General features: G+C 46.4%; 1 protein-coding gene and 1 long non-coding RNA gene across 2 annotated transcripts; one reads left to right on the top strand and one right to left on the bottom strand.

The window, feature by feature from the left end:
* Nucleotides 1-1,839: 1,839 nt before the first annotated feature.
* LOC309526200 (uncharacterized protein) lies at nt 1,840-22,868 on the bottom strand. The gene is made up of 10 exons (XM_082212114.1): nt 22,717-22,868; nt 18,963-20,173; nt 17,456-17,546; nt 16,345-16,857; nt 14,668-14,892; nt 11,766-12,321; nt 7,797-7,968; nt 6,977-7,073; nt 5,261-5,377; nt 1,840-4,317 (listed from the first exon to the last, which is right to left on the bottom strand). The coding sequence occupies exons 2-10, from the start codon at nt 19,725-19,727 to the stop codon at nt 2,519-2,521; spliced, it is 4,335 nt and encodes a 1,444-aa protein (XP_082068240.1). The 5' UTR covers nt 19,728-20,173; nt 22,717-22,868; the 3' UTR covers nt 1,840-2,518.
* LOC309525501 lies at nt 12,333-13,343 on the top strand. Its single transcript, XR_014216356.1, has 2 exons — nt 12,333-12,835; nt 12,889-13,343. It is a non-coding gene; the product is annotated as an uncharacterized lncRNA (long non-coding RNA).
* Nucleotides 22,869-26,405: the final 3,537 nt, after the last annotated feature.

Below are 26,405 nucleotides of genomic sequence, written 5' to 3' on the forward strand. Positions count from 1 at the left end.
CTCACGTGGGACTCAAACCCGTGACCCTAAGATCAAGAGTCCCCATCTAAACCAAAAGTACTGATCAGGGAGCGACCTGTGGCTGCTGGGCTGGCGCAGGGGGTCCTGTCTTCCGGCTAAGGCTCACCCAAGACAGTTTTAGGAGCGGGTACAGAAATAAGAGCATTTTGGCCTCTGCAATCCCCTCTCAGTTCGCATGGAGCAGGAGGCGAAAGAGGGAGATGCTGCGCAGCCTCACGCGCTTCCAGCGTAAAACTGCCTTAAGCCCCATCAAGGTTGTCAGGAGGAGAATTTGGCCCTATTCAACACCGAAGAGATCTTATTCGTTTGTTTCCTGAAAGTTGTCCTCCACTGGACCATTCAAGAAACTAACCTCAAAGCAGAATGGTAAAAATATCAGTAAAAGGAATACCATCAGCAAAATGGAAAATGTACATTTGTTTATGATGCTTTGAAATTCAAACTTCAACGTACTTAGTATGTTAGTAGTCTTACTCTTTAGTTTTTTCTTCCCTTCCTTTAATTTATTGTTTTGTTTTTCTTACTTAACTTGCATAAAGTGAGATTGTAAAAGGCTGAATTCACTGAGTGTTTTTCTGACTTGGATATTTTTGTATGCACTACTTTGATTATCAATAAATGAAAATTTTTTAAGGGGGAGGAAGTAGGATTTTTCACATTCCAAGGATTTTTGGGAGGCTTTTTGTCTTCCATGATAAAAAAATGTTATGTTTCAGAGGGGAGGAGCGAAGGGAATATTTTGCTCTTGGCTTAAAACATTTTTGAATTCTCCACCTCAATGTACTCTTTGGTGCCGAAGAACAGGAAGAAGTTTTTATTAATTTAAGCAAAGAAAAGGCAAATAAGCAGTCTTAACTTTTTTAAAAAAAATCTTTACTGAAAGTTGAAAAAGTACAAAATTGTATGTGAACTAAACATTTGTTGTTTAGTCGTGTCCGACTCTTCATGACCCCATGGACCAGAGCACGTCAGGTTAAACAGAACTAAACATGGTGAGATGTAAATGAGAGAAAAAGAAACAGAAACTGTGTAAGAGGGGGAAATAAAGGGGGGAAGAGGTGGAACAACCCCAAACTATATTTTACAAGGTTGTTATTGTACTTCACCAGACCTTAACCTATTACAATATTTGTAAAAATTGATCCGAAATGTCATAGAACTTGTCCATAGCAAGTCTGCATTTATATGCAAGTTGTTCAAATGTTGCAAGTTTGTATAAGACTTCAATCCAATTGTAGAAGGGAGCCGCATTTTTATTTTTCCCATGCATCAGTATCAGTCCTTTTGCTGCAGGCAGGGCATGAAAAGTCCACTCGTATAGTCCTTTTGTAAGGTTCCATGTGCTGGGTGTATAATTCAAGAGGATATATTGCTCAGTAAATGTAAGGTTATTCCGTACAGTTCTGTTGATAGTTTCAGTTATAGGACAATGAAAAAACGTATGTTTTAGAGAAGCATTATCCCTAGTGCATCTCCAAAAGTTAGATACCTGAGACAGCCCTTTTTAAAACAAAGGTAATGGGGTCCAGTATATTCTAAATATTATTCTAGCAGTCTAACATCTATGTTCCATACTCAGTAATGAGGGACACTTAAAGATACAAGGTTAAAAGGATATTCTGGAGATAACTGCAAAAGTGAAGTTCAAGGTTCATCTCATTTGCAGCAGAGACCCTGGGAGCAGGAGATCCTTCCCTTCCCTCAATAGGGCCAACGTTGACATTCACCGGCAGAACTCGAACGAGGGACTCAGAGCTGCTGTCGCTGAGCCCTTATATGGAGGCTTCCAAGCACGATCTAATAGCAGGAAGGCTCCCTTATCTCCTCCGTAGGCACAGACTAAAGTTACCCCCTCTGTTCACAGCGGTGGGCCAAAATCAATGTCTAATTTCCAGTTCCATGGCAGGGTCAAGACAGGCCTGTCTGCTAGTTAACTCCTTATCAGGCCAGCTGTCTAAACCTCTGGTTGATGCCAAGTCCTCATCATGCAATTAGATCTATGGAAAAGTCCTCATTATATGTACAGATAAATATATAAGGATTTAAAGCTAACATTACATTGAGATCAGGAGACACCACCTTCTAAAAATATCTGGCATTACACATACTCAAAAGCGTTGGTGTGGTTTCTCGCCTGTGTGGGCTCCCTGAGGCAGCACCAGCCTAGCCCTTCCAGGACAAACATTTCCAGCACTCGAAACATTAATGGGTTTCCTTTTTTTGTGGATTCTCTGGTGCCTTTGAAGGTCCGAATGAGCAGCAAATCATTTCCCACACTCCAGACACTTGCAATTTATTTCCTTCATGGAGTCTCCAGTTTTGATAAAAGATTCATTTCTTTACAAAGCATATTCCACACTCCTAATGTCTGTCCATCCTCCTTTTGGAATGGACACTCTCGTGTGCCACGAGGGCTGACCACTGATCAAAATATTCCCCACACTCCCAACATTTATATGCTCTTCATTCCACATGGAGTCTTTGAAGGTTTCCACCTTCAACATTTCCCACACTCTACACATTGGGAAGCTCTCCTCCTGTGTGGACTTTCTGGTGTTTGTGAAGATGTTGTGACCGAGAAAAAACATTTCCCACACTTTAAGTACCTGTAAGGTTTCTCTCCTGTGTGGATCCTCTGATGGATCACAAGGCATGACTTCTGAGGAAATGATTTCTCACACTCCAAGCATTTATAGGGTTTCTCTCCTGTGTGGATCCTCTGATGGATCACAAGGGGTGATTTCTGAGGAAATGATTTCCCACACTCCAAGCATTTATAGGGTTTCTCTCCTGTGTGGATCCTCTGATGGATCACAAGGCATGACTTCTGAGGAAATGATTTCCCACACTCCAAGCATTTGTGGGGTTTCTCTCCTATGTGGATCCTCTGATGGGAGACAAGGGTATCTCTTCTTGAAAAACATTTCCCACACTCCAAGCATTTGTGGGGTTTCTCTCCTGTGTGGGTTCTCTGGTGATCCTTAAGGCTTTGTGCTAAAGTAAATGACATTCCACAGTCTAAACATTTATGTGGCTTTTCTCCTGTGTGGAATTTCTTATGAATAATAATATATGATGAATAGGAAAAACATTTCCCACACTCTCCACATTCATATGGTCTCACTCCTGTGTGGATTCTCTGGTGTACATGAAGTCCTGATAGGCCAGCAAAGCATTTTCCACATTTCATGCATTTGTAGGGTTTGTCTCCCGTATGGACCCTCAGATGTCTACAGAGGTGTTGTTTCTGGGAAAAGCATCTCCCACACTCCACACATTCAAACGGTTTCTCTCCCGTATGGATTCTCTGGTGGATTGCAAGATGTGATGGTAAAAGAAAAGATTTCCCGCACTCCGCACATTTATGGGGCCTCTCTCCACTGTGAACAGTCTGATGGCTCAGAAGGCCAGCTTTCTCATGAAAACATTTCCCACACTCTCTACATTCATAGGGTTTCTCTCCTGTGTGGATTCTCTGGTGTCGCCTGAGACTTCCATTTGTGGGGAAACATTTGCCACACTCCAGACACTTATGGGGCCTTTCTCCTGTGTGGATTTTCTGATGGATTACAAGGCTGGAACGGGAAGTTAACTTTTTTCCACATTCAAAGCATTTATACCGCTTCTCCCCTGTGTGAACCAACCGATGGCTCCAAAGCTGTGCGCTTTGAGTAAAACATTTCCCACACTCCCAGCACTCATAGGGCTTCTCTCCTGTGTGGAGTCTCTGATGGACCACAAGGCCTGATTTGTGAGCAAATGATTTTCCACACTCTGGGCATTCATAGGGTTTTTCTCCAGTGTGGGTTCGCTGATGGGTAACAAGTTCTGACCTATAAGAAAAGCATAACCCACACACACTGCATTTGTGGGGCTTCTCACCTGTGTGGACTTTATGGTGTCCATGAAGCTGTGATCTCTTGGGGAACCCGATCCTACTCTTGCCATATTTGTGGGGTTTCTCTCCCATGTGGCCTCTTTCATGTTTCACAAAATCTGAGAGTTGGGGAAAACCTTCCCCACACTCCAAGCAGCGATATGACTTATCTCCTCCTGCATGGACGTTCCGGTGGATCAGAACGATGGGCTGATGAGCAAGAATCTTCCTGAACTCCAAAGACACAGGGGTTTCCAAAGGGCTCACAATCTCTGAACTCTGACCAAAACATTCCCCACGCTCAGAGCTTTCCTGGATCTTCTCCCCTGTGTGGATTCTCTGGTGTCTAGCAAGAGCCAATCCGAAGGCAAAGCATTGGCCACACTCTGGACAGAAGTGTTTCCTCCTTGAAATACCTGCTGAGAGAGTGAAGAAAGCGGAATCAGGGTTTGAAGATGGCTGAGAAGTAGCCTAAGGTTACCCGACGTCCCAGTTTCCCAGGGACAGTTCCCGGATTTACAAATCGGTCCCCTGGCAAAATCCAGCTATTTAGTAGGAAGTTGAAAAGTGTCCCAGGGTTCATTGAAAAAAAATCTGGTAACCTTAAAATAGTCTCAGAATCCAAACTGAAGAAGGAGGAGGAGGAGGAAGAAGATGGAAAGGCACACTCTTCTCCACTTCTTTCAGCTCTAGGTCCTTTTCGAGGCTCAAGAGAAATTCCACTTGTTCAGGTTTCCACCCAAATCCCTTCGAACAATGATGCCCTCAAAGGTTCCTCCTCTCAGTCCAGGGAGGAATCACCAGAATGGGTAGTGCCCACAGAAGATGCTTTAAAGAAAAAACAAAACCCAAATGTGCTCACAGAGCTAGAAAGCTTGGCAGTCGCCACCCTGGCATTTGCCTCTTTGCTCTCATTCCCCACTTTCTTCTTCCTCTCCTTGATCCTCCTAACGTCTGGGCCTGAGGGACTCAGCAGGCAGCAGAGCTAGAGGAGGAACAGCAAAGGTGGTGGAGGGAGGAGAGGGCAGAGGTGTAAAGGGGAAAGCGAAGTTTCTCTCCCTCTGGCATCGTGCAAAAAGGCAGCCCCCCCCCCCCGAAGCTGGACAGCTTCAGGACAGACCAAAGCAGGGATTGTGAGAAGGTCGAGATTCTAAGTTTTCATGTTCTTAAAAATAGTAAATTGAGAAGGAAGGACAGGGGTGGGGAAAGGAAAAACAGTGGCCAGGTCTGTGGGAGAAGCAGCTTTAACACAACAGGATCCTTACTAACCCTATGAATGAAGTAACAGAGAAGATTTTTCTTGCCAATCCTCATCAAGGGAGGAGAAACTCTGAACTCGGCATCCCACCCAAACTGCCTCACCTGAGCTGGTGTCCAAAATGGCAGCCCCTGTTCCGTCTGAGATCTGATACTGTGGCGTCCTGGGCTCTTCCGTTTGCTCTGTGCTGGGGATGAGGCTCGTCTTGGGAAGCGGAAGTGCTATGCGGGAAAGAAGTGAGAAGAAGGAAGAAGAAGAAGAAGTGAGAAGAAGGAAGCACGGAGGAAGCCTTTCATTTCATGGCCCAAACTATCCCCAGCGGCCGGTCATCCAAAGCTCTCTCAAAGTTTTCTGAGGAAGAACCCATAACTAAAACAGTACTTTGGGTTAGGGGGCTGCATGTTTGTGTGGGGCAAGGTGGCCCGTTGCTCTGTGCTGGAAGGAGAAGGGAGGACGGCTGATTATGGCTGCAGGGTGGGGGGTCAGGACTGCACTGCCAGGACCCCAGGGAGGGAACATGGTTGGCGCTTCCAGACTGATGCTGTTACGCTGGTGGGAGTCCCTCACATGCCAGCAAACCTATTTTGCACAGCTAGAGTGCAGCGCAGTGGTTAAAGTGCCAGACTGGAATCTGGGAGACCAGGGTTCAAATCCCCCTCAGCCATGAAACTCATCAGAAAATATTGGTCCAGTCATTCCCTCTTAGGGCTACCCTACCTCACAGAACTGTTTATTATTATTATTATTATTATTACAGTGGTACCTCGGGTTACATACACTTCAGGTTACATACGCTTCAAGTTACAGACTCCGCTAACCCAGAAATAGTACCTCAGGTTAAGAACTTTGCTTCAGGATGAGAACAGAAATCGTGCAGCAGTGGCACAGCAGCAGCGGGAGGCCCCATTAGCTAAAGTGATACCTCAGGTTAAGAACAGTTTCAGGTAAAGAACGGACCTCCAGAACAAATTAAGTTCTTAACCCGAGGTACCACTGTATTCTTATTCTTATTATTCCCTGCCCATCCAATATTTTTCATTTTGCACAGAATCCTACCTTACAGCCACACAACAGTCTGAGTTCTCCACACCTATGCTAGATTACTAATAAGAATATTTTATTATTTGTACCCCACCCATTTGAATGGGTTGTCCCAGCCACTCTGGGCAGCTTCCAGCACATATAATAACATAATAAAACATCTAACATTAAAAACTTCCTGATACAGGGCTGCCTTCAAAAGCTTATATAGTTTTTTTAATTCCTTGAAATCTGCTGGGAGGGTGTTTCACAGGGCGGGCGCCACTGCCGAGAAGGCCCTCTGCCTGGTTCCCTGTAATTTCACTATTTGCATTAAGGGAACCGCCAGAAGGGCCTCGGAGCTGGACCGCAGTGTCCAGGCAGAGTGATGGGGGTGGAGACACTCCTTCAGGTATACACGGCCATTTGGGGCTTGTTGTGGGGATTAAATGGGGGGGGGAGACCCGTGTGCCCCACATTGCGCTCCTCGGAGGGGGAAAAGTCGGGATCAAAATGGATGGCGTTAAGAATAAAGTACATTTGCACAGTGGCGTAGCGTGGGTTGTCAGCACCCGGGGCAAGGCAAGTAATTTGCGCCTCCTAACCCATGGATTTGCGCCCCCTAACCCTAACCCCCAGATGTTGCGCCCGGCCCCCCCTGCACCCCCCACGCTACGCCACTGCATTTGCAGCTCTTGCGCAACAAACCTGCTCGCCACCTACCCCTCCACCCCAAAAGAAGAGTGACAAGAAAATGTCCCGGAAGGACTGCTCCAGACTCAAGGAAAGAGGCTCCTTACCCAGAGAGGCCACGTCCCCCTCATTCTCCAGCATGGCCTCCCTTGCTCTTCGGACAACGTCCAGCAGGGAGGGCCCTTCCTCAAAGGTTAGTGGTATCTATAATGACAAAAATGCCTTCAGCAAGAACTGCAGCACCTCAATAACATCTTTGGTGGCAAGCGCAAAGTGGGAATCTCGGTCTTCCCCATAGACCAGGCATGGCCAAACTTGGCCCTCCAGATGTTTTGGGACTACAACTCCCATCATCCCTGACCACTGGTCCGGTTAGCTAGGGATGATAGGAATGATAGGAGTTGTAGTCCCAAAACAACTGAAGGGCCAAGTCTGGCCAATGCCTGCCATAGATGCTTGCAACTTCATTCTTTGGGTTGTTTTTATTATTATGATTATTCAAGATTTTCTTGGGTTACCAAAAAAGTGCATACATTGTATCCGTTTTCAGATTGTAAAAGTCCTTTTTTCAGATCACTTATATTCAATGCGAGACTTTAATGCTGTATACCGGAGCTTTCCAAACTGTGTGTAGCGACACGCTAGTATACAGCATTGATGCATCTTTCTCATCTATGTTTCATATTGCTAGTTACCTCTGGTAATGTTCCATTTTACAAAATTTTACCGTTTCATTTCAAAGAGGAATGAGTGAGTTTTCTTCTGCTCTCGAGAATCCCCCCTTCCTCCTCTTTCACCCCGATGCAACGTGCAAACTTATCCGTGCAATGGGGAAAGCCAAAATGGCTCATCTTTCCCGCCGCCCTTTCCTGCCCCGCCCCCTCACCGGCATTCACGTGTTGCAGGGTTCAGACGGTGCCCTCTCACCCGCGTACAGCTGCTTCCGAAGGGCGCCTCTGCCAGCAAAGACTCCTTCCTGCTCCCACCTTCAGCCTCCCTTGCAAAACCTCTTTGCACCCCAGAGATCACGATGGCGGGTCCCCTCCTGCAAAAGACCCACACAAAATGGAATGTCCTCGTGTCCTTCGCGCCTTCCCTTTTTTTTCAGACCCAAAGGATTCTGGGAGGTGTAGTCTTTTCCTCCCTGGGAAGACAAAATATGCCTTTGGGCTCTGGGAAAGGCTGTTGTTCATGGCCCCTCCTTTCTATTTACTCGCTTACAATCCAGCCTCGCCTGAGCTCTGCTTTCTTCCAATGGAAGTGCAGTGTTTGAGGAAACCCAAATGCTTGTTTGCAGAGCTATTGTACTACCTAAACCTTAGTTTATGCTTGGGATGCCCTAGTCCTTTGCTTCTTCCCTTTTCCCAGACCCAAAGGATTCTGGGAAGCGTAGTCTGTTCCTCTCCGAGGCAAAAAAAAAGTGCCTTTGGACGCTGGGGAAGGGTCTCACTTATTTTTATTTATTTATTTATTATTTTTTATATTTATTATTTATTTATATTTATATTGGCAGTGATAGATTTTACTTTCTTGGGCTCCATGATCACTGCAGATGGTGACAGCAGCCACGAAATTAAAAGACGCCTGCTCCTTGGGAGAAAGGCGATGGCAAACCTAGACAACATCTTAAAAAGCAGAGACATCACCTTGCCAACAAAGGTCCGTATAGTAAAAGCCATGGTTTTCCCAGTAGTGATGTATGGAAGTGAGAGCTGGACCATAAAGAAGGCTGATCGCCGAAGAATTGATGCTTTTGAATTATGGTGCTCTTGAGAGTCCCATGGGCTGCAAGAAGATCAAACCTCTCCATTCTGAAGGAAATCAGCCCTGAGCGCTCACTGGAAGGACAGATCGTGAAGCTGAGGCTCCAATACTTTGGCCACCTCATGAGAAGAGAAGACTCAATGGAAAAGACCCTGATGTTGGGAAAGATGGAGGGCACAAGGAGAAGGGGACGACAGAGAATGAGATGGTTGGATGGTGTTCTTGAAGCTACCAGCATGAGTTTGATCAAACTGCGGGAGGCAGTGGAGGACAGAAGTGCCTGGCGTGCTCTGGTCCAGGGGGTCACGAAGAGTCGGACACGACTAAACGACTAAACAACAACAAATATTTATATTTATTTATTTTTCCTTTCTATTTACTCGCTTACTGGCACACCAGTAAAGCATTGGTGCCCGGCCAAAAGAATGAGAAGGCGAAGCAAACTTGCACGTCAACGTGGTTGGATTCTAGAGTTGGAAGGGACCCCGAGGGTCATCCAGACCAACCCCCGGGAATGTAGGACTCTTGCCTCACGTGGGACTCGAACCCATGACCCCGAGATTAAGAGTCTCGTGCCCCCATCTAAACCAAAAGTGCTGATCAGGGAGCGACCTGTGGCTGCTGGCAGCCTCTCAAGCTGACCCACCTCACAGGGTTGTTGTGATGGTGGCTGTGGAAGCGGAGAGCACCAGAGGCCGCCATGAGCCCCTTGGAGAAAAGGCGGGGTATGAAAAACGCAAAGAGGCAGCTGGGCTTGTGCTCCAGGTGGAAATCCCTTCGAAGTCTCAGTTCGCAAGAGAGCATCTCAAGTCCCATCAGATCAGGGCAAGAGGGAGATGGCAGGCAGCCCCGCTCCCTTCCAGTGTAAAATTGGGAATAAACAACTCGCTGACTTTTAGAAGACAATTGAAGGCGGCCCTATTTAGGGAAGTTTTTAATGTTGGCTGGGGAGACGCAGCCAGATGGGTGGGGGATAAATTATCATTACAGTGGACTCTCAGGTTGCGAACATGATCCGTGAGGGAAGCACTTTCTGCGCGCACATGGGTTGCGAGTCAACGCTTCTGCGCAAAGCGCGATTTAGCGCTTCTGCGAATGCGCAAGCGCCAAAACCCGGAAGTAACCCGTTCCGGTACTTTCAGGCTTGGCGCAGTGCGCAACCTGAAATCACGCAACCCGAAGTGTCTGTAACCCGAGGTATGACTGTATTATTATTATTATTATTATTATTATTAAGCCCTCATCAAGATTCTCCCGAGAATTTGGCACTTTTCAAAGTGAGATCTTATTTATTTATTTCCTGAAAGTTGTCCACCACTGGGCTATTAAAAAAAACGCGCCAATCTCAAAGCGGTTCACAGAGAGAACAGAACGGCAAAAATGTCAGTAAAAACAACTGCTCAAAACATTCAGAAGATAAAACCAGCAACAAACTGAAAGCAGATTGAGACAGGCATTATCGGCTGCACTGGAGAATCAGCAAAGCCCTTTGGTGTTCTGGATTGAACAGCAATTATCCGTTGAGCTACAATCCCATGTCATCCGCATATGTCCCACGGTGATGTACGAAATATAATAAAAACAGCATTCAAAAAACACACTGACAAATGGAAAAACAATAGGAAATGGACCCCTAAGGCCTGCCATCCTATTCACCCAGCTGGAAGAGCTTGTAGGAACAAAAATGAGTTCACCTTTTTCTGGAAGGTACAGGCTTCTGAGATCTTTGGAAATTACCGGTACCCGCAAACTGTAGTGACGTCCTGGGTACATAAGGCCGAAGGCTGTCAATCAATAACAGAAGGTAACTTAAGCAATCTCCCTCAAGGCACTTATAAGGGGTTTAATTCTAGAAATAACACACACTTGTGATCCGCAGTTAGTTTATGCTTTTATTTAAAACGAGAAATAAGACAATGTTTGTGGCTAGGGTCCCCACAGTCCAAATACTTGAAAGCAGGGGGGGTCACTGAAGTCCAGTGTTATTGTCCATAATATTATTAACGGTAATCATTATCATTAAGCATAAGAAACCCTCTTTACACAGTATGTACATGGCAGGTGGTGGGAGCAAACCGAAGGAGACTCTAGAGCTGGCCTTTTTATTTATTATTTATATTTGCTATTGTCTGAATTGCCACACTTCATCCGGAGATCGCAAGGCGGTTCACAAGATAAGAATACCAAATGAGAAGGCAAAATGCATTAATAAAATGAAAGTGGAGCAGATTCCTGTGAGAGGCGGGAGAGACTCTCCTTCCTCGGAGGTTTCAAAGCAGAGGTTACATGGCCATCGGTCATGTATGATCCAGTTCGAGATTCCTGCAGTACAGGGGGTCGGACCATCACACAAATGCATTCAAAAGGCCATAGAATGTTAATCAGCTAAAGGCCTAATTATGGAGAAATGTTTTTGCCTGACACCTAAAGATATGTATTGAAGGTGCCAGCTGAGCCCCCCCTGGGTAGAAGCATTCCACAAATGGGGAGCCACCACAAAAAAGGCCCGTTCCTGTGTTGCCACCCTCCTGACCTCGTGTGGAGGAGGCACACAAAGAAGGCCTCGTTTTACGATCACGGGGTCCGGGGTTGGTTCATGTGGGGAGAGGCGGTCCTTGAGGTATTGTGGCCCTCGGCTGTTTAAGGCTTTCCAGGTCAGAACCAGCACTTTGAATCGGGCCCGGAAACTAAAGGCTGGGAGACCTGGCCGAATGATTTGCTGCAAGTCGAACTGTACATCTAGTCCAACCCCCTGCAATGCAGACAACCCTACGCCTTTCTTTTAATAAAGCCCGAAAACTGATGTTTTTGACACCCTTCTTTGGTATCCCTGCACCCCACCACTCCCTTTGGGCCGGTGGATCAGGACACCAATGCGGACAGGCTAGGATAGTCGTGTGATGGGCTCAAACTGCCTTGTCCCGGTGAGCAACCTGGCCGTTGAATTCGGCACCGGCTGAAGTTTCCGAACCATCTTTTGACCACTGCCTCCTTCAAGCAGCCAGGGACCACCCCATCTCTCAAGGAGAAATTCATCACCCCCCTGGCCCAGGCAGCTGTCTCTGCTCTGCTTGCTTTTTTCAGCCAGGAGGTTTCGACTCTGCCTGTTAAAAATGTCAAAAAGCGCTTCACCTCTCTGCCGCTCCCCCTGCTAACAGCACCACATTCCCAGCGTAAGGCTCCCCTTCGCAGTCCTCGACCTTCACGCCGTTGCCCAACGCCCCTTCCTCCCCAGCCGCCTGGGGGTACGCAACACCGTTTTGCCCGTGGTTTGAGAACTCCTGGGTCACCGGTTTCAACTCTAGATTGATGGGCTGGCGGTGGATGAGCTGGTGCTTGTACAAACTCGACGTGTAGCTGAACCGCCGCCCGCAGTCCAGACACGAGTAGGGCTTTTCACCCGTGTGGATCCTCTCGTGCCTCACCAAGTCCGCCTTGTCCCGGAAGCCTTTTGCGCAGAGGAAGCACCAATGGTTTTTTTGCCCCCGGCGGCTCAGCTTTTTTCGGGCAGCTTTGGTGGCAGCCCCAACCCAGCTTGGGGCAGCTCCCCACGGAGAGTCCCCCGCTGGGCAGTATCCGCTGGAGAAGGTGCCAGCAACGCTCTCTTGGGATGCTGCTGACGGGCTGGGCTGCAAGGATCCAGGCTGCATGCCGGCCTTTTCCTGGCTTGAAAACACTTTTCCGTCACCTGCGGGGAGAAAGACAGAATCCAAGCAGATGTCATGTCTCGTGCTAGGGAAAGGATTGAAGAAATTAATATATTTCACAAATGCACACACACAAATGTTGCACCTGCAAGTAAGTGTCTCTGTTACTGTTTTTAAGATTTTCAATTTTATACATTTCAATAATTTTACAATCATTTTAACATTTCAAGACTCGTCTTCCTTCCCCCTCTTTCTGCGGTTCCTTAAATTTATTTTTTGTATTTTCTACATGTTCCAAATTAACTTAATTTACTCATTTATTCATCTACTTTAAATATAAAACTTCAGGTTATTACAATAATCATGCCAATGTCCTTATCTGTTGACAGTTTATTTGTAAATATTCAATAAACCATTTCCATTCTTTTATTAAAAGTTTGCTATCTTGATCTCTTATTCTTCTGGTAAGATTTGCCATTTCTGTATACAGTGGACCCTCGGGTTACATTACCTTCAGGTAATGTAAACTTCAGGTTGCGGACGCGGCAAACCCGGGTTTGCCGCTTGCACATGCGCAGAAGCGCTCTGCGCACCTCATGCATACGCAGAAGTGAGTCCTCCAGTAACGAAATCTTCGGGATATGGCCAGGCCTCCAGAATGGATCCCATTCATAACCGGCGGTACCACTGTATTCCATAAGTTTTTGTATCTGTTATACTATTATAACATGTCGTTATCATTATTTGTCCAAGATCTTTTCAAACCTCTTAAAGCATGCAAATGGCTTTCATTCTATCGGTGCAGGCGTTTCTTCTCCCTCCACACGCTGTTCTGGGTGGGCTCTGCCAATCCTACAGAGCCATTTTGGGGTGTTTGTGTGCATGCATGGACAGGGGGAAATCTTGTTGCACTAGTGAGACTTATTGGTTGGTGCATGGTGCTGATAACGGAAAGGTGGCAAGTTTGATCCCCGTATGGGACGGCTGTTCCTTTCAACTCTTCGATTCTATGATTCCAGCTCTTTGGTTTATTTCTTTGCATTTATATCTCACCTTTTTCTCCCCCCCCCCAAAAAAGGGGAGGTTAGGCTGAGAGAAGGAGAGCGCGCCTGTGTGTGACTGGCCCAAAGTCACCCATCAAGCTTCATGAGTAAGTGGGGATTTGAATCTTGGTTACTCAGGTCCTACTCTGAAACTCTAACCCACCACAAAACGCTGGATCCACCTCTCTGCTTAATCCACCATTTTATGTTCAGTTGCTGCACTAGCAGCATATCACACAGCTGTCCCATCGAGACGATGCAGAGGGCCTGAAAACTCTCAAGTAAGAGACCAAATCTCCACCACAGAAGTACTGTTTTGGGGGGGACAGGGGGGCGGGCAGGTGTGGATGGAGTACGGAATGGGGTAACTGTGCTCCTGAAGGACCAGATGCGCAGCCTGAGAGTCATTTTGGACTCACAGCTGTCCATGGAGGCGCAGTTCAGTTCTGTGTCCAGGGCAGCTGTCTACCAGCTCCATCTGGTACGCAGGCTGAGACCCTATCTGCCTGTGGACTGCCTCGCCAGAGTGGTGCATGCTCTGGTTATCTCCTGCTTGGACTACTGCAATGCGCTCTACGTGGGGCTACCTTTGCAGGTGACCCAGAAACTGCAACTAATCCAGAATGCAGCAGCTAGACTATTGATTGGGAGCGGCCGCCAGGACCATATAACACCGGTCTTGAAAGACCCACATTGGCTCCCAGTACGTTTCCGAGCACAATTCGAAGTGTTGGTCCTGACCTTTAAAGCCCTAAATGGCCTCGGCCCAGTACCTGAAGGAGCATCTCTACCTCCATTGTTCTGCCCAGACACTGAGGTCCAGCGCCAAGGGCCTTCTGGCGGTTCCCTCCCTGCGAGAAGTGAGGTTACAGGGAACCAGGCAGAGGGCCTTCTCAGTAGTGGTGCCTGCCCTGTGGAACGCCCTCCCATCAGATGTCAAAGAGATAAACAACTACCTGACATTCAGAAGACATCTTAAGGCAGCCCTGTATTAGGAAGTTTTTAATGTTTGATGTTTTATCGCTTTATTATTATTATTAATATTCTTTTGGGAGCCGCCCAGAGTGGCTGGGGAAACCCAGCCAGATGGACGGGGTATAAATTGCTGCCGCTTGTTGTTGTTGTTGTTCAGGTTGACTCACACACACCCGGTTCAATCTCTGGCACCCCTACTTCAAAAAAGAACCAGAAACTAGGTGATGTGAATAGTCCTAACAGGGAAGGGGCGACATCAGTGGCAGCAGGGAGGGAGATACATTTGAAAGGGGGTCTTTGTCCAAGGGCTCCCCCGAACCCAGATCTGGCTGGAAGCTGTGGTCCCAGAGGGTAAGCCCAGCCCCATACCTGCACCGTGGCTGCCTTCTACGTGCTTCCTCTGGTGTCTGCTGAGGGCGGGTTTCTGAGTGAAGCTCTGTCCGCATTCGAGGCAGGTGTACGGTCTCTCTCCCGTGTGGACCGTCTGGTGGCGAAGGACTTGCGAAATGTCCCGGAAACTCTTCCCGCACTCTAGGCACTCGGGGCGTTTGCGGCCCACAAGCGTCTTCGGGGGTCGGACAGTGATGCTGACACCTGTTTGGCCAGAGGCGGGGAGCAGTATGAGATCCCGCACGAGAAAGGAGCGTCACAAGGTTTAAATAAGGTCATTTGCTTACGTGAATTTTAACCGATGCAAAACTTTTATGGAAACTATGGTGCCAAGCAGTGTGTGTGTACCATACATTATTGAAAATTACCACACGTTTTGGAAAGTTACTCGTTTTCTGTTTATTTAGATACCTCTTAAGAGATCACTGTGCCTCTCCTAAAATGACAGTGGAAGAAATATTAGGAGGAGAAATGTCTGTTCTCAGATGTTCCTGACACAGTCCTCACAAGATATTGTATTAAACTTAACCTTCACAGAAAAACAAAATCTGCTGCCCAGTTAATAAGAGACACCCTTTTTAGCTTATCAAAATATTTTTATCTGTCCTTCTATCTGTCTGTCTGTCTATCTAATCTACTGTATTTACTTACTTAATTTCTTACTTCGAGCAGGCTTGTACTCAATAATTATCAGAAACCTAAAAACCAGTGCAGTTTTGAAAGGTTAATTCTGCAACTTTGATTCAAAATGGCATCCAATTGTAGAGACACATAGACAAAAAAAACCCTGCTTCTTGATCTTGGGAACTATCATGCAAATGTATCTCCCTCCCTGCTGCCACTGATGTCGCCCCTTCCCTGTTAGGACTATTCACATCACCTCTGTGTGTGTGTGAGAGAGAGAGAGAGAGAGAGAGAGGCAGAGTGCCTCTCCTAAAATGACAGTGGAAGAAATATTAGGAGGAGAAATGTCTGTTCTCAGATGTTCCTGACACAGTCTGCCTCTCTCTCTCTTGCAATTATTCATAGCAGAATGCGGAAAGTTGAACGCTCCTGATGATCCTGTGGGAAGCCCCGCGGTTTCATATTATTGTGGAATATTAAGAAGAAAAAGAAGAGTTTGGATTTGATATCCCGCTTTATCACTACCCTAAGGAGTTTCAAAGCGGCTAACAATCTCCTTTTCCCTTCCTCCCCCACAACAAACACTATTAAGTATATCAACACACCAAAGTTGGAATCCAAATACAGTGGTACCTTGATTCTTAAATTTAATCCGTTCTGGGAGTCCGTTCAACTCCCAAAACGGTTCAAAAACCAAGGTGCAGCTTCCGATTGGCTGCAGGAGCTTCCTGCACTCAATCGGAAGCCACATTGGACGTTCGACTTCCGAAAAACTTTCGCAAACCGAAACACTCACTTCTGGGTTTGCGGCGTTCGGGAGCCGATTTGTTCGAGAGCCAAGCCGTTCAGGAACCAAGGTACCATTGTATTACATCTTCTATTGTACGTTGCATAGTTTCATTAATCTGGATGGAGCTGCAGGGTTTGTGCAGTTATTTAAAAGCTTTATATTTTTTGTGTGTGCAGATTCTATTCCCTCTTGAGCATATTCATCTTCCGTGGCACCCGCAAAATTGATTACAGCGTACGTACCTGTGTAGTTCTTTTCTTCCAGATGTTTTCTGAGATGTCTGTTGAGGGCCGGCTTCTGGGTGAAGCTCTGCCCACACTCGGAGCAGGAATACGGCTTCTCTCCGGTGTGGACTGTCTGGTGCCGGAGGACATGCGAGATGTCCCGGAAACTCTTGCCGCACTCCGGGCACTCGGGACGCTTGCGTCCAGTGTGGGTCTTCTGGTGTCTATCCAGCTGCCACGCATCCTGGAAGCTTTCCCCACATTCGAGGCACCAGTGGCCATGTTCTTCCAAGCGCACAACGGTCTCGTAGACCCCCTCGCTGCAGAGCGTGGCTTCGTCCCACCTCTCCAGCGGCTCCGTCTCATTCTCCTGTTCCAGATCACAGCTGCTTTCGAGGGAACCAGGCTGCCCCAATAACGTCCCGAGCATCACCGGTAGCCTGGGACTTCCTCGCTGGAAAGGGCCTAGCTTGCTCCCATTCAGAGTTGTTTCTCCAGCTGAGACCGCATAGCCATCCAGGTTCACTTTCCCTGAACGGGAAAAGGAAACAGAAGAATCAGGCTGGATTTTACTGCACAGTATTTAAAAATATACAAAAGAGCTCTGCTGGACACCAATGCTGCTTCCACATGGCCACATTTTGATGGGGCATTTGCATGACATCTTAAACACCCTCTCTCATTTTAGCTTCTAAAGCTCAGAGAAATCTGACTCTCTTTATCTCATTGGATGAGCTGCACAATTTTCACAGGCCTTTTGCTCTGCTATTCTGGTCAGTTATGCCTCTATTCACTTTGCTCTAGCAGCTAGCATTTTCCTAGATTCCTCTAGCTGTTTCCTTCTCTATGGCTTGTCTCTTCTGCCAAGAAATCATCATCATCATCCTTAGAATTTATATACTGCCCAATACCCGGGGGTCTCAGGGCGGTTATAATAATAATAATAATAATAATAATAATAATAATGGTGATGATTTATACCCCACCCTCCCCAGAATAAAATCAAGATATAAAACCACAAAATACCTAATAAAAATAAAAACAGATGCCTCCATGGGAAGCCCACAAACAAGACTGGAGAGCAAACAACCTAAATGGGATCAATGGGATCCATACAATTCATACATACCCAATGAGTTGGGACCCAGGCTGCCCTCCAATGGCGACCACTCGGCATCAGGGGAGACCACAATCACCTCCTCCTCGTGTCTCCCCAGTGCCTAAAAGAGCAGAGAGGATTCCCGTCAAGTCAACGCCTCGGAGTCAGGAGGGCGAACCCCCCTCAGGCTCACCCTGAGGAAGATCAAATCTTAAAACTTTCTCAAAAGACGACCAGGTCAAATCAGCAATGATACACTGGGCAAAGGATTTGGGACACAATATCCAGATGGCAGATTGGGAAAGGTTATGGAAAACAGATTTGAAATTTACAGCATGCTGTACACTGAAAATTATATGAAAATGATGTACCGGTGGTATTTGACTCCTAGTAAGTTAGCAAAAATGTATAGAACTAGTGCAAATACCTGCTGGGAATGTAAAGAAAAAGAAAAATTATCATATGTGGTGGTCGTGTAAGGTAATAAAATCTTTCTGGGAGATGATATATAATGAATTTTTTAAAAAAATGTTTAAAATAACTTTTGTTAAAAAAACCAGGAGCTTTTCTATTAGGAATTATAGGAATTATATTCCAAAGAAGACATTTTATGTATACAACTGCTGCATAGATGTTACTAGCCCAGAGACGGAAAGAAGACAGAGTCCCTACCAGAGAGGAATGGCAAACTGAGCTGATGGACTGGAAAGCTCAGGAAACAAGAGGACAAAAACATTATAAAAGGAATGGGATTTTTAAAAAAATTATTTAGGAGACCATTGCAAGCTGATGAAAACATGAGCAGGATTTTAAACTCACTTGTAGTGAAACAATTATTATGGACAATACAGTGGTACCTCGGGTTACATACGCTTCAGATTACATACACTTCAGGTTACAGACTCCGCTAACCCAGAAATATTGCTTCAGGTTAAGAACTTTGCCTCAGGATGAGAACAGAAATTGTGTTCCGGTGGCGCAGCGGCAGCAGGAGGCCCCATTAGCTAAAGTGGTGCTTCAGGTTAAGAACAGTTTCAGGTTAAGTACGGACCTCCGGAACGAATTAAGTACTTAACCCGAGGTACCATTGTATGGAGTGATACAAAATATAGACTATGGAATAATATGCAGCTGTAAATGTTGACAACAGGACACACGGAGGGGGTGGGGGGAAGTCTTGAGATTCAGAGTAATCTCTGTACTGTGGTACCTCGGGTTAAGAACTTAATTCGTTCCCGAGGTCCATTCTTAACCTGAAACTGTTCTTAACCTGAAGCACCACTTTAGCTGATGGGGCCTCCTGCTGCCGCCACGCCGCTAGAGCACGATTTCTGTTCTCATCCTGAAGCAAAGTTCTTAACCCGAGGTACTATTTCTGGGTTAGCAGAGTCTGTAACCTGAAGTGTATGTAACCTGAAGCGTCTGTAATCCGAGGTACCACCGTATATGGATATACATTTGGATTGTTCTAATTTTACATTTCGAAAATCAAATCAAAATGATTTAAAATAAAATCTTAAGACTTTCTCTCCTCTACCTCGGCCTCTGGTTGCTGGCGTCTGAGGAAATCTTCGGCCAGGGCCACCGCCTGGGAACAGGCCTGAGGGCCCCGATCCCTGACCCAGCTCTGCATCTCCGGAGGCAGGATGGTCAGGAACTGCTCCAAGATCACCAGCTCCAGGATCTGCTCCTTGGTGTGCCTCTCCGGCTTCAGCCACTGCCAGCAGAGTTCCCGGAGCTTCTTGCAAACCTCTCGGGGTCCCTCGGCTTCCTGGTAGCCAAACTGCCCGAAACGTCTGCCCTGCGCGTCGGTGCCAGTGTCGTCCTTTCCCACGGCCTCTTTCTCCGACGTCCTGTTTTCTCCAGCGACCGGATTGCTAAAGGCTGCTGGAGCTCCTCTGCCATTGCTCACCAGAAGCTGAGCGACTCCATCTCCGCTGGGCCACTGGCCAGCAACCGTCACGGCCTCACAAGAGCCCCACAGCAACGGTTTCGACGGCTGTTGGCTTCCCCACCCGGAGGGAAGGGGCTGCACGGCCTTTAGGACCTCCTGCCACTGCGTTTCCCAGCGTTGCGCCAAGCCCTCCTCGGACCCCTGGGTCAACTCTTGGGGGGGCACCCAGCCCAGAAGCTCCCCAATGGTCCCAACCTGGATGACGCGAGGGACCACCCGTTCCCCTTCGGATTCCAGAAGCCCCGCTTGGGATCCCTCCCTCAGTTTCGCGCCAGGGATCGCCTCATGTTCTAGAACGTTCTGCAAAGGGAGACTCATGACTCCGCCAGCCCTCAGCTCGGCAGCCATTTTGTCCAACGGCGTCGGAACACTGGAGGCAATGTCCACAGAGAGCGTAGAAAGTGTTGTTTTAAGCTGGAAAGCCCATCACTGGAAGGACAAGGGTTCTGAAATGTTGCCACATCGAGACTTGCAGGCCTAAAACAAACAAACAAACAGAATATTTGTAGCCCTCTCCTTAAAAAAAGAGCTAAACAAAGAGTTTACTCCTTCTTATCCAACGTGTGAGAGACTTGTGCCTTTGTGGATGTACCACAGGTGGTGCCAGGGAGGACCTTGCCATCAGTCGCACCTCCTTTAAAATAAGCGCATCTCATGTTTTCATTTGCCAGGCTAATTCCTCCAGGACACACCAGCAGGATGTGTCGATGGTGCTGCAAGTCACTCCGGTCAAATGGTGACTTTATGCTGGATTCAGCAAAATTTCCAGCCAGCAAGAAAGGAACGTTTTTTCCCTGAATGAAGAAGACAAAAAGTGGAATAAATAAGCCAAACCAAGCTGTTTTGACTGTTGAGTCGTTCTGAAAGAGAAACTGTATTTTAAGCCTTCAGGCTGAGCATCTGCCTTGCATGATCCTGGGCTCAATCTTTTGCATCTCCATGCAGGGCTCGAGATAAGATGGCTTTCCATGTTGTTGATAATAATAATAATAATAATAATAATAATAATAATAATAATAATTTATTTATTTATACCCCACCCATCTGGCTGGATTTACCCAGCCTCTTTGGGCAGCTCCCAACAGAATAATAATAATAATAAAGCGAAAAACATCAAACATTAAAAACTTCCCTAAACAGGGTTGCCTTCAGATGTCTTCTGAAAGTCAGATAGCTGTTTATTTCCTTGACATCTGATGGGGGGGGGTGTTCCACAGGGTAGGTGCCACTAATGAGAAGGCCTTGCCTTTTTTCCAAGTGTGCTCATTCAACTTTCCCCTTTCCTCCAGTCACTTTCTTCATGATCAGAGCTTGTGCAGCTAGACTGAACCTTTTCTTTTTCTACATGCACAACGGCAAATATAATTGGCAAGCTTTGAAAAGCCTCAGTTAAAAGCGCTTTGCTAAACTGGGCCTGCTGTCCGGATCTAGCAGCTGACGCAACATCATGGGAAGAACATTTCAGTTCTGAGCTAAATGGACCAATGGCCCAACATAGTCCATAGATGGACCAATGCTCATCTCCTTTGTCATTTTATCCTCTCAACAACCCAGTTAAGTACTCTTTAGGCTGAAAGAGAACGTGAGAGGCTAAAGGTCACTCAATGAGCTTTACAGCCACGTGGAGACTTGAACTCGTGTCTCCCTCTTCCTAGTCCAGCACTCCAACTCGGCGTGACTGACCTATGCAGCCCTCCAGAGGTCAGGGATGATGCGAGCTGTTAGTGGTTTGAGTATCAGACTCAGACCTGGGCGACCAGAGTTAAAATTACCCCACAGCCATGAAACCCACTAAGTGACCTTGGGCCATTCATTGCTTCTCAGCCTACCTGGCAGGATTAAATGAAGATTAAATGAGGAGGAAGAGAACCCATGTAGGCCACACCTTTAGCTCCTTGCAGGAAGAGGTGAGATACAAATGCAATAAACCAAGTTCTCTCCTCTAACCATATGGCACACAAAAAAGGAATGTATATATATTTATATAAATAAAAGAAATTACACTCCCAGTGTTCTTATTAGATAAGTAATTCTCGGTAATACCTATTCTTCCTTTGAATCCATTTGCTTACACACCTGGTTAATTCCATAATTTTATGCTTGCTCACAATCCTACCTGAAGTAGTAAGACCTATTACAGTCGTTAAGAGTCGTCAACAGGCTCCATCTCAGCTATCTGCCAATCTCCTATTCGCACCACCCTTCTGAGTAATACCCCTCCCCACCTTCTCACTATATAGAAGGATCTGGCAACTTCTGTTTCAGTGTATCTGAAGAAGTGTGCATGCACACGAAAGCTCATACCAAGAACTAACTTAGTTGGTCTTTAAGGTGCTACTGGAAGGAATTTTTTTATTTTGACTATGGCAGACCAACACGGCTACCTATCTGTAACTGAATCCTACCTGAAGTCACCTTTACTGTTTCACACCCCTGACACTCCTTAGGAAACAACCTCAAATTTAACTTTCAAGTAAAACAAACAAACAAACAAACCCAAAACAGAGTTTTGTGTAAAGTGTTAACCTACCACCCCATTATTATCTAAACTAGGACGTCCGGTTGGTTAGAGTGACTTTCTCCCTCGTTGTGGACCAAGATAAGCAAAACCCGCAAAATTTCTAGCAGTTGCTGTTAGAAATAAGGGTCACAACGATGAGCTTTCGGATTTTGTGTGGTTTTTAATTTAAATTGGGCAGCGTTGTCTGCTTAGCTGCCTTCATATATGTCTGTTTCTTTGTGCACAAATTGCAATGCTTGGTGGCTGATTAAAAATATCGATCTACTGTAACAGGATATTCTATGTACAGATAGGTAGCCTGTTGGTCTTTAAGGTGCTACTGGAAGGAAAAAATTTTTTTATTTAGGATATTCTATGGCACAACTTCAGTGTGTATTAAGGGGGAGACGTTCTTCTTAAAAGCCTCCCCACTTTTGCAAGAATCCTCTATCGAACCACTGCCTCTTCACTTTTTCCTATCTCACCCCCCATCCACCCCAATTGCACGAAAGTTACTTTCCCATCCGAAAACGCCAAAAAGATGCAATGGCAAACCGTAGCATTTATGAAGGAGAAATAAAATACTAAAATACTGAAAAACAAGAGGAAGAAGAAGAGGAGGAGGAGGAGGAGGAGGAGGAGGAGGAGGAGACTCTGTAGTTGTAGACAAAGGTGGTGTACAGGAAAACACATGTACAGGAAAACATACGAAAATCCGTTTTATCAAAGATCTAGGTCAAAAGTGAACGGAAGTGGCAGAGGGCAAGCGTTTGCATCTGCTCTGCGCCACTTGCACATTTAGAAACTTTCCCCTTTCCCCCTCCACATGCAACTCACAGCACATCCTGCCCCACTGCGCGGGATCTGCTTCAGCCCCACAGAGGCTCTCCTCTTTCTGGTCTGGCTGTATCCTGCAGCAGAGGGGCTGGGGGTGGGGGGTGGGGAGCATCCAGAACAGGAAGTGGGCAGCCCTAATTTATTTCCCCTTCACCCCCAACTTCTCAGTCTCTCTAGGAACCAAAACACTCACAATGTAACCCTTCATGTGCCTGTAAAAAAACACACACCAAAAAACCCTACCCAACCAGAGACGCACCTTTATCCTCACGATCTTATAAAACACACATTTTATCAAGAGGGTATGGAGTACGATGTCCCCATTTTCATCAGAGGAATATTGGAGGGAATGGACTCAGCTGTGCAAATCCCCACAGAGCGGGGAGGGACCCCAAGGGTCATCTAGTCCAACCCCCTGCAAATGCAGCAATTACATCTTGGAAGAAGCCGGGGCTTGAACTCTGGACCTCCTGCATGCAAACCGCGTGCTCTTCCACTGAGCCGCGCGGCACCTCCCCAAGGGCAATGAATGCACTCTGCATATGCTCAGAGGGCCCACCGGAGCCTTCATATTCCTGCCTGCCATGACGCAGGCTCTGAAAAGCTGGACACCTCATCTGTCCCAAACACAAGTTCTGCCCATGTTGGAAGTTCCCCTACTGCCCCGCTCTACCCAGGGCAATGCAACCCCACGATCAACTCAGCTGTGGTACTAAAGGGGTTAAAGGGCCTGAGCTAGAGAGTCCTAGAGAGGACAGGAAATGGCGAGCGCATGGGGGAACTAAAACGCTAGCGGAATCTTCCTGGTGCACCTTTCTTTCCCTTCCCTTCTTTCTTTGGAGGAAGCTGGGCTGTTTAAAGGGGTGGTGATGGTGTTTAGTCGTGTCCGACTCTTCGTGACCCCCTGGACCAGAGCACGCCAGGCACTCCTATCTTCCACTGCCTCCCGCAGTTTGGTCAAACTCATGCTGGTAGCTTCGAGAACACTGTCCAGCCATCTTGTCCTCTGCCGTCCCCTTCTCCTTGTGTCCTCCATCTTTCCCACCATCAGGGTCTTTTCCATTGAGTCTTCTCTTCTCATGAGGTGGCCAAAGTCTTGGAGCCTCAGCTTCACAATCTGTCCTTCCAGTGAGCACTCAGGGCTGATTTCCTTCAGAATGGAGAGGTTTGATCTTCTTGCAGTCCATGGGACTCTCAAGAGTCTCCTCTAGCACCATAATTCAAAAGCATCCATTCTTCGGCGATCAACCTTCTTTATGGTCCAGCTCTCACTTCCATACATCACTACTGGGAAAACCATAGGTTTATCTATACGGACCTTTGTTGGCAAGGTGATGTCTCTGCTTTTTAAGATGCTGTCTATGTTTGTCACTGCTTTTCTCCCAAGGAGCAGGCGTCTTTTAATTTTGTGGCTGCTGTCACCATCTGCAGTGATCATGGAGCCCAATAAAGTAAAATCTCTCACTGCCTCCATTTCTTCCCCTTCTATTTGCCGGGAGGTGATGGGCCCAGTGGCCATGATCTTCATTTTTTTGATGTTGAGCTTCAGACCATATTTTGCGCTCTCCTCTTTCACCCTCATTAAATGGTTCTTTAATTCCTCCTCACTTTCTGCCATCCAGGTTGTGTCATCTGCATATCTGAGGTTGTTGATATTTCTTCCGGCAATCTTAATTCCTGCTTGGGATTCATCCAGCCCAGCCTTTCGCATGATGAATTCTGCATATAATTTAAATAAGCAAGGAGACAAAATACAGCCTTGTCGTACTCCTTTCCCAATTTTGAACTGTAGCAGGAACCCCCCCACCCCAATCATTCTGTTTGTACAAACTTCACACACTCACACTCACACACTACATATGCCACATTTCTGTTATAAATTCATAGAAAAATAAACCATACATCGGATTTGCACTGTTCCATTTTTATTTTACTCCATATGACAAGGACTATCAAAGGGGGGGTGGCTTGGTTCTGGTCAGCCATAATCCCTTCACCATCCCAGCACATCCACAGGAGCCCTGCCCAGTTGCTATGTCAACCCTAATGATCCCAGACAGAAGACAATCAAGATCACAAAGAACTTGCATATGGGAGTGGATTCAGCATGGACTGAAACAAAGGACAATGATCAGATCTTCCCTCTGGGGGCAGGAAACTGCCAACTCCCCTTTGTCTCCTGGAAGTGACTCATGAGGAGGGGGAAAGGAGGAACCAGCCAGGTGACAGGACACTCAGGTTACCACCACAACTCCTCCCTCAACCCCTCCTTTCTGTAATGTATGCATGTTGCCAACCCCTCCTTTCTGTAATGTATGCATGATGTTTCTGGGGGTGGGCTTGACCTAGAGGATGGGAATTTCAAAAGTTTTTATAAGGTCTTGCACACCATCTTTCTGGGTCTTTCCTCTCTCCTGCTAGTGAGGGGAACACCCTGTTGCAACAGTTCAATAAAGGCCAAGCCTACAGGCTGCTGTTTTGCTCCAAGTTATCCTGGTTGGTGTCTTTGTTTTTGTCCAAGGGAGCCCTCGGATTTTTCCGGTAACAGAACCAATCAGTTGTTCCATATCCAGTTCTCACTGTAGCTTCTTGTCCCACGTAGAGATTTCTCAGGAGACAGATGAGGTGATCAGGCACTCCCATTTCTTTAAGAACTTGCCATAGTTTCCTGTGGTCGACAGTCAAAGGCTTTTGCATAGTCAATGAAGCAGAAGTAGATGTCTTTCTGGAACTCTCTAGCTTTCTCCATAATCCAGTGCATGTTTGCAATTTGGTCTCTGGTTCCTCTGCCCCTTCGAAATCCAGTTTGCACTTCTGGGAGTTCTCAGTCCACATGCTGCTTAAGCCTGCCTTGTAGATCAGCTGCTCTACATAAGGACATAAAAGAGCCTCTGAATCAGGCCAGTAGCTTATCTAGTCCAGCATCCTGGTCTCAAACAGCAAGCAGGATTCAAGCACTTTTCCCCTCCTGTGGTTTCCAGCAATTGCCATCAGAAGCATTGGTGTCTCCAACCTTGGAGGCTGATGTTTCCCAAACTTGGGTTTCCGGGTGTTTATTTGGACTACAACTCCCATCATCCTTAGCTAGCAGGACTGATGGTCAGGGATGATGGGAACTGTAGTTCAAAAACAGTTGGAGACCCAAGTTTGGAAAACACTGGCAGAGGCAGAGCATAGCTTTCATAGCTAGTAACCATCGATAGGCCTCTCCATTAATTTTATTTTTTTATACACACACACACACACATTTTTATTAATTTTTTAACTTATCATTTCCAACAGTCATTTAACATACATTTTTATACAAGTTTTTTAGACTTCCGTCAACTACCTCTGAAGATTTTCCATTCTTTATAGCTTAATCTGCATTTCTTAATTTCTCTATTACTTTTAATTATCCTTAACTAATATTCTCTTCATAATCTTCCTTGCAATATTTCGCATAATCCTCCTTACAAAACATCTTGCAGTCCTACTAGCGTAATCTGTTTATTACAGTTGCTTTTCAAATAGTTCAAATATTTACTCCAGTCCTCTAAGAATCTTTGGTCCCACAGGTTTCGAATCCTTCCTGTCAATTTGTCTGATTCTGCATAGTCCATTAATTCTCCTCCATGAATTTGTCTCATCTTCTTTCAAAGCCATCCCTGTGGCAGGGAGTTCCATAGTGTGACAAAGAGCTGCATAAA

The sequence above is a fragment of the Podarcis vaucheri genome, assembly GCF_965113315.1.
Source record: "Podarcis vaucheri genome assembly, chromosome: 2".
Classification (NCBI taxonomy): Eukaryota; Metazoa; Chordata; class Lepidosauria; order Squamata; family Lacertidae; genus Podarcis; species Podarcis vaucheri.

Excerpts from the sequence above, each read along its gene's own strand:
- LOC309526200 (XM_082212114.1), bottom strand. The coding sequence starts at position 19,727 with ATGGCTGCCGAGCTGAGGGCTGGCGGAGTCATGAGTCTCCCTTTGCAG. Across the intron at positions 16,858-17,455 it reads CCTGGGTCCCAACTCATTGG|GGAAAGTGAACCTGGATGGC; the intron begins GTATGTATGAAT and ends TTTCCCGTTCAG. Across the intron at positions 14,893-16,344 it reads GGAAGAAAAGAACTACACAG|GTGTCAGCATCACTGTCCGA; the intron begins GTACGTACGCTG and ends CTGGCCAAACAG.